This window comes from Rousettus aegyptiacus, unplaced genomic scaffold (genome assembly GCF_014176215.1).
Source record: "Rousettus aegyptiacus isolate mRouAeg1 unplaced genomic scaffold, mRouAeg1.p scaffold_m13_p_10, whole genome shotgun sequence".
Lineage (NCBI taxonomy): Eukaryota > Metazoa > Chordata > Mammalia > Chiroptera > Pteropodidae > Rousettus > Rousettus aegyptiacus.
In genome coordinates, this window is record NW_023416285.1 from 32,708,209 (window position 1) to 32,721,425 (window position 13,217).

Below are 13,217 nucleotides of genomic sequence, written 5' to 3' on the forward strand. Positions count from 1 at the left end.
AGACTGTACTTTCCACAGTTTTACAGTGACTTCCTTTTCCCCCTAATAAAATAAGCATCTGTTAATGCATCTGTTTGTTTCTGGGCTATCCTATTCTACTGGTCTTCTCATCCATCCTTGCACCAACACCACACTGTCCTTTAATTACTAGTTTTATCAGAATAAAAGTTTAATTATTGTTATGTACTAAAAACAATTCTGCTACCTTGTTTTGTTTCATAGTATCTTAGCTATTCCTGGTCTTTTGGAATTTTCATTAGAATTGCACTGGGCCTACAGATCAATATGGGGAGATATAGTATCATACCATTAAGGGTTTCAGCCCATGAAAGTAATATATATAATTCTCTATTTATTTAGATCTTCTTTAATTTATCTTGATGATTTTCTATATTTTTTTTTGCCAGAAATCTCACACATCTTTTATGAGTCCATTCTAAAAGTATTTGATACTTTATACTATGGTAAACAATATATTTTTTAAATGTATTTCTTACTTTCTTTTTTCTGGTATACAGAAATACAATGTTTTGATTTGTTTTTTGTTTTAGTTAGCAATCTAACTAATTGTGATTAATTTTTAAAAACTGATCAATAGATTCTTTTGGATTTTTGATATAATCGTATTGCTTATGAATATAATTTATTTCCCATCTTTTCATTCTTGTTCTACTGCAGTGGATAAATAAATAAAAGTAAGGATGATCCTTCTTAGTCCTAATCTCAAAAGAAATGCTTTTGGTTTCATGTTTACTCCAGGCTTCTGGTATATATCCTTTTAATTCACTTCCAGTGCTGATTTGCAGAGTTTTAAAAAATCATGAATGAATAGTTAATCATAGATTTCTGAATCTAAGGTCATACGCTATATCCCCTAAATAAATTTTAATGTGATACAATGTTAATTGCATTTTGAATATCAAACTTTATATTTTCAGAATAAGTCCACTATGCTATGATGATGAATTTTAAATATATTACTAGATTGCATTTGCTAAAATTTCAAAGGGAAATTTGGACCTATGTTCATGGTGAGACTGGCCATTAATTTTCATTATTGTATTGTCTTTGTTAGTATTTGGTATAGAGGTTACATTAGTCTCATAAAATAAATTGGTGAGTATATGCTTTTCCTGTTCTCTGGAAAAAATTTAAGATTACTCAGTTTTTTCATTTCTTCTTGTATCATCCATACTTTAAAATGTTTTGAAATTAATTTGTTCATAACATCCTTTTACAAAAGTCTGTAAGATCTGTAGTTAAGATTTCTTTTTACATTTTTGATTTTGGTTGTTTGTGCCTTCTCTTTTTTCCTGATTAATCTTACTAGGGATTTAACAGTCAATTCAGATTGGCTTCGGTGATTATATGCTTCTATAGCATTATGTATTTTCTATTTCATTAATTTTGGCTGTTTAGATTTCTTTCCTTCTATGTTGTTTGAGCTTCCTTTGTCTTTCCCTGCCTAAATTTCTGAGATAAATATTGAGTTTACTTATTTTAGTTTTCTTTTCTAATACATTCATTTAAAGCAAAAAATTCCCTCTAAGTATGGCCTAACCTATATCACATAAGATTTGAGACAGTATTTTCACATTCATTATTAGAAAATTTCCTAATTTTCATTATGATTTTTCTTTGACCTCTAAAGTACTGGCAGTATAATTTTAAATACCTAAACATACAAGAATTTCCTAGTTTTTATTATTAGACAATTCACTTAAGTCAGAGAACATACTCTGTAAGGTTACAATCCTTTGAATTTGCTGAAACTTGTTTTATAACATGTTTTTTATGTTTCACATGTACTTGAGAAGAAAGGGCTCTGTGGCTGGGTACGGTGGTCTAAAATATGTTGATTAAATCAATTTTCTTAATCATGTTGTTCACATATTTTATACTTATTGTCTTTTAAATCTGCTTGTTCTAGAAATTAATGAAAAAAGTATTAAAAGCTTCTATAATATTTATGGATTTATGGATTTATTTATGGATATTTTTACTTCATGTTTTGTGGTAATATATAATTGTTACACCTTCCAGATAAATTAGAATTTTCATTACTATAAAGTTATCATCTTTATCTCTAGCACGTCTTAATCTTAGTCTGTTTGATGTAATATTAAGGTAACTACCTCAGCCTTCTTTAGGTTTAAATAGTACATTTTTTTCAATCCTATTATTCTCAACTTTTTAAATTTCCTCATATTTAGCAGTGTTGCTTGTTTTAAAAAGTACAGTTGGTTTTTTAAAATTTAGTTGACAATTGAGTTTTAAACTAAAGCATTTAGGCCACATGTACTAACATAATTACTGAAACACTGTCTTAAATCTAGTATATTTTTTATGGCCTATTTATAGCCTCTGTTCCATGTTCTCTTTTCTCTCCTCTCTTCTGTTCTTTTGGATTGAAGGGGTGTTTTAAAAAAAAATCTTTCCATAAATCCTTCCATTATTTTGGTAATTACACATGGTTTTAAAAAATTATTTTAGTAGTCACCTTAAAAGTTGAAATCCTTGAATAATCAGAGTCTAATGGTACTTTCTTCCAGATAACACAAGGGTCTTGGGACTCTTTCATACCTTTTATGTCCCGCAAAACTTATATACCCATTTTGTGATATATTTTAAATTATATACATATACATTTTTAAACTTCACAAATTATTTCATATATTCAATGTTCATAAGATTTACCCATATATTTACCAGTTTTCCCCCTCTTTACTCTCTTTTGGATGTAACCTTCCTTCTGGAAGCATTTTGCTTATTTCTGACAAAAACCTGATATAATTTCCTTTTGTGAGAGTATACTGGTAGAGAACTTTCTGTTTTTCATTGAAAATAATTTTATTTTACCTTCAGTTTTGAAGGTATTGTCGCTGGGCTTAGAATTCTAGGTTGGCATTTGTTTTCTTTCAGTGCGTGGCTTTCACTGTTGCTGTTGAGAAGTTAGCTGTCCGTCAAAGTGTTGGCCCTTTTAAGATAATCTATTTTTCTCCTGGCTACTTTTTAAGACTTCTGTCATTGGTTTTCTGCAATTTCAATATGATGTATCTAGATGTAGATTTTTTTTTAAATCACATTTTAGATTCATTTGGCTTCTTGAATCTTTGATTTCTGATAAATTTTCTATCAAAATTTCTTTAAATATTTCTCCTGTCCACTCCCTCAGCCGCCCACTTTTTGGGACTCCAAAAAAATGTATATGAGAATTGCTCATTTTATCCTCTGTATCTTTTTTTTTTTTTTTTTTTTAATGAATATTAGTTCTTTTCTTTCTGGATTTCCTTTCAATCTATCTTCCAGTTCTCTGGCTCCCTAATTCAACTATATTTAATCTGCCATTAAACTCATCCATTAGATTCTTAATTTGGGTTGTATTTTTCAACTCAGGAATTTTCAATTGTTTCTTCTTAAAATTTGCTATGTCACTTTTTATAGTTTCTAGTTTCCTTCTAAAATTTTCAAGCTGCTTTTAACTCTGAATATAATAAGCATACCTGGTTTGAGTCAATGTCTAATAATTCCAGTTATCTAGAGATTTGCTGCTGTTGCCTGTTCTTTGTGCTGGTTCTTGCTTACAATGTCTTGTCTCCTCATGTGTCTGGTCTACTTTGAATATGTGCTAGACACTGTATTTGAAAAATTACTTATATGGGATGGTTTGTTTATTGTGATTCATTCTTATTCTTAGGGTGTATCCTTTAAAATTTTTTGCCCAAAGATGGGAGTAGCTTACCAGTGTCCACACTTTTGGCAGGCCTGGGACTCCCAGCTTTTATCCCCCTTGCTCTGAAAGGGTATATAAATGGGAGTTCGACCTCTCAGCTGCCTTTTCCAGATAGGCATAAGAATGTGTAAGCTACAAAACCTATCTTTGCCAAGATTTTAAAGTCAAAGGAACTTGCGAAGTAGCTTTGGCCAATGTAGATATCGTCATGGAGTAGATACTATAGCTGAAGTTAGAGATATCCAAAATAAAACTTATTAATAAAACAAAGCATTTTGAATTAAATAGCCGACAACTAAGTAATATGAGAAAAAATGGAAAAAGTCTACGTGATTTAAAAAATTAAGAGGTGCATTTATTTTCTCACCATTTTCTGCCAATGGAGCAAGAACCTCAAAAATCATTTCCTTCTTATCATGTTCTATCTGCTTCTTGAAGAGTTTTACCAGCTCTTCAGCAATGTTTGTACTGGCAAACTGTTCTTTACTTGACTCTGGAAAAAAAAAAAGGATGAAAATTTAGAGTAAGCAAACAAATTAAACCCAGAAATTATTTTCTATTACTTTCAATACTTGGTCATTTTGTACTATTAAGTATAAATGCAAACACTCTTCTAATCCAGGAACAATCAAAGCCATTTTTTAATGCCCCTGAAAAGGAAAACTGTCTAAGGCTTTAAAGAAAATATTCTATCCCAATTAAACTCAAGTTTATAAAAAAATGTTCATTAGCATCACATATAGGTAACCATAGCAACAATAAAATTACTAAATTATAAATTCATAGTTTTGAGGCTTTGTCAAAGAAGAAAAATTACTCAGAACAGACTGCACTTCACATGGCTGAATTCAAGGTGACTTATAATTGTATCCTGTTATCATTAAAGTGGTGCGCTTTGTACTGGTGCTGACATGTCTACTACTTAAGGACTATTCTTCACATCTACTTGGGGTCTCATTCTCTCTTGCCTCTTTGGCAACTCTAACCTCTCTTCCTCACTCTAGAGCCTCACCAAGAGCATTTATGCTTTAATATTTCACACATAAAAATATTAAAAATAAACACCTTCCCTCTATTCTACTTTTCTTCAAGTACCAACCAATCTGTTCACTTTCACAAACAAGTTTCTTGATAGCATTATTCACATACACTATTGCTACTTTCTCAATTCATACAGATTCCTAAACCCACTTCGAACTAATTTTGGGCCACCCTACACTCCGCAGTCTCCTTTGCTGCTCCTCCTTTTCCACTGGACCTCTATAAATTCCAATTCTTAGGTAAGTGACCCTTTGCTTTCTTACCTTTTAAGTTCCATGGTGACATTGGTTAAACACATGTTTCAAGTGTACATTTCTATAATACACAATCTGTATGTTGCACTGTGTGCTCTCCATCCAAAGTCGTCTCCATATATTTGACCCACTTTAGCCTCTTCATCCTCCCTCCACCTTTCTTTCTCCCTGGTGACCACCCTTCTGTAGTCTGTGTCTCGGAGTTTGTTTGGTTTGTTGCTTTCTATTTTATATTCCACATATGAGTGAAATCATACAGTTCTTGTTCTTTTTTGTTTGACTTATTTTGCTTAGCATGCTTTCCTATGTTTTTGGTCCTTCTCTTACCCTAGGCAACTTACTTCCATAGTATCAAAACAGCACCTATATGTTATATACTTATATACTTATTATATACTTATATAATCATATCTCTAGCCCTCTTTTGGACTCCAGGCTATGTATTTACTGATCATCTGACATCTTAATTTGAGTATCTCTAGCATTCAAACTCAATGAATAAAATGGACTTTTGATATTATCCTGATTTCTGTTCTTCCTCCAAACTTCCTTAACTTGATAAATGAACACTCCATCTATCCATCTATGCAGATAGAAAACTAGGAGTTATTACTTGCTTGTTCTCACTCAACATCCAATGCATTACCAACGTCCACCAATCTGCCTCCAAAATACAACTGAAATTCATTTCTCTTACTTTCTTTTGCTGCATCAGATATGCTATTAATATATTTAGACATTTCCCTCAGAATTCAATCTAGATTGGTTGTTCTCTCTTTGGGGGGCACAGCTGATGACATGGAATTTCTCTTAATCATTATTTTGATGGATCCTTTCTTATCTTTCCTGTATTAGATACTCTTACATACGTCTTCGCCTTCATTTGTTTTGTTTTGGTGGAAGCATCCTTCAGCAGCTTCCTGAGAAAGCTACTAAACACTTACTGTACAGGAGGTAAACATTTTGAAATCTTGACTGTCTGAAAATGCTCCTTCCCACCTAGAGTCTATGCCTCTAATTTAGCCCCTCACCTCATTCCATTACTTTCTCATACCAGCAATTATCATAATTTATAATGATCTGCTTATTTATTTGTGAATTAATTAAAAAATTCCATTTCACTGACTAAACTGTAAGTTCCTTGAGGGCAGAGACAGTGTATAATTATTTTAATTATGACAAAAAGTGTATAATGCCCCATACACAGCAGGTGCTCAAAAGAAATTTATTGAGTAAATCTATGACTGAATGAACACGTAAAGTAATAGAAGGGTTGCGTTCTGATCTCTAGTCTCTAGGAAATCTCTGTCAATACCAAATATTGCAAATTCAAATTTAAAGGAGAAAGGAGAAACACAAATTTTAACAGGGTTTAATACAGTTTTGATTCACTGTCATGCTGCTTTTGGCACACGCGCCAGATAGACTGATGCCAAAATGATAAAAGTCTACTCCGGGACTTGTAGTATGATGGCTTAGTGCCATAAAAAAGGAGTAGGAGAGGAGAGTCATCCAATGAGCTACATAAACCCTCAGAAATCATATTGTACGAATGTCGGCAAACCTTACCCTAAAAGTAGGTTAGTTTGATTTAAATAGGAATGATTTAACCCTTGAACACTGTTGGTTGCTCCTCTGCTTCTGATGATTCTTCAAATGGAATGCATTTCAGAACATAAAATCATAGGTGAAGCAGATTTCATCATTTACCTAGTTATGTGCTCTTACTCTTTTTAAAAATAATCATCTTAGCACTCTTTTTACCGATCCATGTTCTATTCCTCCAAACACTTATTAAACTAAAACCAAATTACTACTGCTAAGTAATGCAGGCCATATGCCAGAACAAGGAAACAATGCACTATGATTAACCCTATGATTAACAAAATTTGTACCTACCCTGCAGGCGAATACAGAAAAAAGGTAGCACTGAAGTATAATTTGGACCTTACATTTGAATATATATGCCATGGATCCTTAACAGACCTTTAGCCGGAAGCCTCATTATTTTTTTTTTAATCAAAATTATGAGTTTAAAGAATTAGTCCTAATACTACCAGCAAAATCCAGTATCCCTTTCCCATTTCTTCTCTCTCAGAAGCAAGCCCATAAAGTTCTTGTAGTTAATTCATTGGTATTTTACTTCCACATCTTTAAATAATATATTTGTATTGCCACTTTTTGATTTTTTGGTTTTAAGTATTTTTGGTTATGTCAATTATGAGCATTTTCATAATATACTATTTCATTTTTCATGGAATTATTTCTCATTTGCTTAATTTTTTATGTACTTGTCATTAATTAAAATCTAAATTATCCATCAGTTGTCTAATCATCTCTTCTTTAGCTCATTTATTTTAGGTATTAAATCAATTTCATCTCCTATAAGAACTTTCCCAACCCTGACTCCAGCAGCCTTCTGACTTATTCCAATCTCGACTGGTTGCTCTTTGAAAAGAGACCATTTGGGGCTCTCATTTCACCATACTGGAATTCACCAAACAGGAATTCTTGTTTTCCTGTTGGATCTGGTTTCCTGATTCTTACACTGTCATCTTAATTTACATCCCTTGTTTTGACATCTTACAGTGGTTTCCAGAGAAAAGGTATGTAGTATATAAATTTTCTGAGATGTTCATGTTTCACAATGTCTTTATTGTAACCTCATAATTGATTGATAGTTTGGGTATAAAATTCTATGTTGAAAATAATTTTTCCTCAAATTTTTGAAGGCAACACTCCCTTTTCTTCTAGCTTCTCTTGTATGCGACCTCTTTCTCTCTCTCCCCTCCCTTCCCTCCCTCCTTAAGTTATAAGATGTGTCTGTCCCCATTACTTTAAATTTCACATTGATATGCCATGGTCTGGGTCTATTTTCATCAATGAGGCTAGGAATCTGAAAAACCCTTCCAATCTAAAACATTATGTTCTTTAGTTCTGTGATATTTGAGTTATTTGGCAATTCCTCCTATTATCTTTCTAGAACTCTTAAACTGGAATTCAAAGAGAACAAAAAGGCAGAACTTCATCTTCCTTTTCTGTTCCAAATCTGAAATGATTGTACTTATTATTTTATATTTTGTCTTTAAGCTATTAAATAGCTTTAGTGAGAAAAAAACACAAATTTCTGTTTAACATTTTTATTTTAAAAATCAACAAAAAGTAACACTAGCATTTAGTAATATGCTATATTCAGAATTGTGTGATAGAAATGTGAAATGTATTTGATATTTACTTGTGTCAATAAAAAATAATACTATGTGATTCATTAACTCATGGGTAATGAAGCCCATTGAAAAGAGAAAAAGTATTCTGGAGCATATATGTCCTATTTCAGAGTTGATGTATTACATGGACATAAGAGACATGATATAAACTCTAGAAACCTTAGTAAACAAAGGAATATTTCTCTTTTATCTCTTCTTCTTTCAAATGGAGTAAAGGCAGTAACAGTTGGGAAGAGAGTATAAAATTTGGACTAAATTGGGTGCATATCCAACTTTTAATATAGACTAGCAAGACGAGGCTGAATTTCGGTGGTTTATGCAATCTTGTTTCTGTTACAAAGATTTGACATCACCAGGGATTATAACATAATTTCTTTTATTTCTACAGACTATACTGAACACAAACTCCCACATTCCATTTTAATAATGAAAAATAATAACTTGTGAAGCAGTAACTTGGTCTTACTTGAATGATGGAAATGAGACAGTATGAAAAAGAAGAAAAGCGGAGAAGAAACATTCACAAATACCAGAAGATAACCCACTGAAAGAGGACTTTTAAAAATTAATTCTAATAATCTTTATTCCCTTAATTTGAAGTCAAAGCAAAAGTAAAGTACTGAAATCAAGATTTTTATATGTAATTCTAAGGACATAAGCTTTTAGTTAGAAAATTCAAGGTTACAGTCTTGATGCTTCTACTTATTTATAAAATGGAGATAATTCATGAAATGGATTTTTTGTTGTAGCTATTGTATTTAGCTATGACAAAAAAAATCATTTGGCCTTGCTGTCTCCATAATAAACAATTTATATAAACATGGTTGGGAGGTAGATTTAGACCAGTAGTTGTAAGTTTCTATCAAAAATCATGGGAAGAAAGGAGAGGAGAAAGGGTACAATAATAATATAGAGAAAAACAAAACTGAGAAAGGAGTTGGGAATGCTGGGGTCATTAGTCCTGCTATCACTGGGCTGCTTCCAGCAGTGGTCTGGTTTGTGCCTGCCTTCTGATTTTTAAGGATCTTATAATTTTTTCTAATGCTATTACAAATATATTCTTATGAAAAAGTCCCTTATCATTTTTAAGGATTTTATTTAAAAAAAAAAAAAGGAGGAAGAACCATAGTCTGCTAGATTCCTTTTCACCTGATAATGTAATCAAGTATTTAGTCCTTTATTTTTGCCCTAGAAATACAATACTTGAATTTAAGACCATCTCTCATGTAAAAATACTAAAGTTAAAGGAGATCATTTTAAATATTCAACTCTTAAATGACATACAAGCGTAAACTTTAAATCTTAATGCTTTAAATAATTAGGGAAGCAAACTAGCTCTCAGATATAAATAATACAATCATAAGATATAACTGGATTTGTCTTTTTTAAATTTTTTTAACATTGAAGCAAGTATCTACAATGCTTCAAAAAAAAAAAAAATAAATAAACTAACGTAATCTAAATGGCTTTTCAGGTGGTTAACATCTAAAAAAAATTTTATTGTTAAGTACATTAATAAGTTAATTACATTAGTGGTTCATGACTAGGACTTACCAAGTTCTGCTAAATTGCCAAATGCAACGAGACACATCTCTGTAAGAGCTGCATTTTGACAGTGGATGCCCAGTAATTTCACTAAGGTAGGAATAACACCCATATTGATAAGCTGAGCTTGAAGGGAATCTGCAAAAACAAACAAACAAATAAAAAAAAATGTTTATGTACCAAAATAGGAATGAACAAGAAGAAAACACCCCTTATTCTTTCTACTGCAAACTCAATACTGTTTCAATTACAGTAAAGCAAGATTAAATCCATTCACAAAATTGTCTTGAAAAATTTTAATACATTAGTTCAGAAGAGTTGAGTCTTGAATGTTTTCAATGATTAAAAGAAATTTAGAAATGAAAATAATTAGAATATGTCAAACATTAGTTGTTTTTTTTTTAAACAGGGTCTTATACCATTACAAAGCAGGCATTAAAGATGTATAAATAATTAAACATTACCATTGTTTTTAAGTAAAAAGATTAGATGAAGTAATATTTGCATTACAGGAAATCACATTATATAAAAGCATAAGAAAAAAAACAAGTTTAATAAAGACCAAGAGAGAAGACAAAAATTTTAGAATCCCTTAATAAAGAATGAAAAGTACATAACATACAAAAATTATTGTTTAATTGCAGCAGTGTTCTTTGATGAAAAGTAGGAAAAGTAGTTTTAATGAGGAAAATTGGATTATTTAAAATATTTTTCTTTTCACATTTTTATTTAATAATAGTGATAAACATCTTAGTAAAGAAATGAAATTTTGGCTTGAGAGGTGAATACGATGAGGTCAACATGGCTTTGTGATAATTTTCTAAGAAACAAATTGGTTTTAAATTACTTAATATGCCTTGAATTTCTACAAAAGCTCTTTGTGAACATGATAATAGAGTACCTGTAACAAAACTAAAGGTAAGTAAATCAAAATGCTAACCATAAGTACTGTAAGCTAAGAAAAAAGATATAAACACTCATCTGCCTATCACAATACTGTTACTGTTAATAACTAGTCCATCCAAAGATATAGGAATGCTTCAAAATTCTTTTAAAAATTATATGTCACTTTCAAGTGAATATTTTTCTCCAAATTCTATTAAGTTACCTATTGAGACTCTCAAGATAAAAACCTGCTTCTTACAAAACACCTTTTCTTCATAGCATGCATCCCTTGACAGTTTGCCTACTAATCTCTTCATAGTTCTTAACCTATAGATAAGTAGGTGGTTGGGTGATTATCAGGAAAGATAAGGTTGTCTCCCATGCCAATTGATTTCTTGCTTGCTAGTCTTTATAGTTAATTTTTCCTTTTATTAAAAAAAATTTTTTTTTAGGTGAGGCAACCCTTGGTTGATTTCGCAGATTGCAAGAACCTTGTCAGCTAACAGTTCCTTAACTTTTTTTTTAAGCCTACAGCACCTGGTTTTCCTAAGTGGTCTCCCATCCAAGTACTAACCAGGCCTGACTCTGCTTAGCTTCCGAGATCAGATGGGATTGGGCTTATTCAGGGTACCATGGCTATCGACAATTTTTCCTGCTTTTAGAGTGAAGTATGAAGAGATAGCCAACAGAGGCTTGTGCCCCTGAAAACTGACAAGTGTGTAATTATGGATATTATCTGGTTCAGTTGTAGGGACCCATATCTACTAGAAAGGGGACTATTACAAAAACAAGAATAGAAAACAGGCCGAGAAAAAGGGAAGGTTACATCTAGAATTCAAATAGTCTAAAAAACAATGTCAAATTTTGTAATGGCATTATGAAGTCTGTCCAAAAAAGAGATAGAAATAAAAGAATATATTCAACTAAATGATTTTTTATGCTTTTGATATTAGTTTTTCTAACTATAGAATTCAGCAATTAATGATCCACAATACGTATCTTAGAGGCAAATTACTTATGTTAAAGGGTATCGTATTATACCTCTGAGTTATATTGGCAGAATACTTGTATTATGGTTATAGTATTTATAATGATCATGCACCAAGAAACTTTCCAGTTAGAAATTATTTTGATTACTTACCAGTAAATAGAGTTCCTTATTACTGGATCACTTTTGCAGATCTTTGTTTAGCAGTATTTTTAACTTTCATTTATTTACTCATTTGGACTACCTCTTTAAATATAGCAGAGCTGTTGAATCATTAAATTTCAGGTATGTAAGCGTGAGCACTAGCGCATGCATTGAGTGTGCGTCAAAATCCACTATATGTCTGCATATATGTAAGCATCACACACCCCCTCAGTACTGTTGGCACAAACCATAAAAATCCAACAGTCCAGGGACATCAGAAAAATAGTAAATTTTATGAAGGAGATAACTCGACAGGAGACTGCCACTTAGAAGATGATGTTCTCCATATTCTCCTAACTTGGCATCTCTACTATTTCTTTGGACTGCCTTTACGATATTATGAATTTTGGTTCCAGGGAAAAGAGGGACAGAAAGAAATGCTGCAGTTTTGAGCAGTCTTTGGCATATAAATTAAAGCAGTAGTACTTGAAATTGTGGTAGATGAGGGAAAAAAGTAGCATAGCACAATGGCATCTGGTGCAAACCACCACGATTCATGACAATCACATTGCTTCATGAAAATGTGTTTTAAAGCTACCTAGGAGCCAAATTAATTGTATACTCACATACAACACACATACCACACACAAGTATAAAGAGAAAACTATATAGTCATCCAATGGACAGACTCATTTCCGAGCATTTGGGTGCTTTAATACCCAATTTGATGATGCTAACTAACAAAATTTATACTCAAGTAACTTTAAAGTCTGTTCATATCAACTGCAAACAAGTCATTCTCCTTGGATAATGACGGCCCGAAAGAGGAAAAAGAAACTTCACTTCAAATAGGTTGATACAAATTTTCATTAAGATAAGCAGGCATCTTAGAACATGGTTCTCAAAGTGGGATCCCCAGAACCCTTTCAGAAGATCACAAAGTCAAAACTACTTTCATAAAAATACTAAGATTTTATTAGCCTTTTTCACTGTATGCACATTTGCAATGATGTTGGAAAAATAATAGTGGGTAAACTGCCAGGACTTCAGCATTAATCCAGTAGTAGCACCAAACGGTTATTTGTAGTCATTATATACTTCACCATAGCACACAATAAAATGCTACTCTTAGCATTCTTTTAATTTTGAAAAGTTATTTTTCATAAAAATGTTATTTATATTAACATACGGGGTATTTTAAAATGCAATACTAAAACTTTTAACTTTCTCCACTTAAATTTCTAGTATAGTAGATATTAATGGGTTGTATTTATCAATAAGTTCTTTGATGTTTTCAGTAATTTTTAATTGTCTAAAAGAGTCCCGAGGCCAAAGGTTTAAGAACCATTGCCAAAGGATTACCTAATTTTTATAGAAGATGGAAAACACACACACACACA

General features: G+C 31.7%; 1 protein-coding gene and 1 pseudogene across 6 annotated transcripts in view; both read right to left on the bottom strand.

Annotated features, from left to right (window-relative positions):
• RAP1GDS1 (Rap1 GTPase-GDP dissociation stimulator 1) overlaps nucleotides 1–13,217 on the bottom strand; it is a 133,054-nt gene that overhangs the window by 22,276 nt on the left and 97,561 nt on the right. For all 6 annotated transcript variants that reach the window (XM_016166710.2, XM_016166707.2, XM_016166709.2 and 3 more), the window contains 2 exons: nucleotides 9,810–9,938; nucleotides 4,101–4,226 (listed from right to left, as the gene is read on the bottom strand). In XM_016166710.2, the coding sequence (XP_016022196.1) occupies nucleotides 4,101–4,226; nucleotides 9,810–9,938 (255 nt within the window). The remainder of the gene's footprint in view (nucleotides 1–4,100; nucleotides 4,227–9,809; nucleotides 9,939–13,217) is intronic.
• On the bottom strand, nucleotides 11,211–11,329 carry LOC118608908 (annotated as a pseudogene).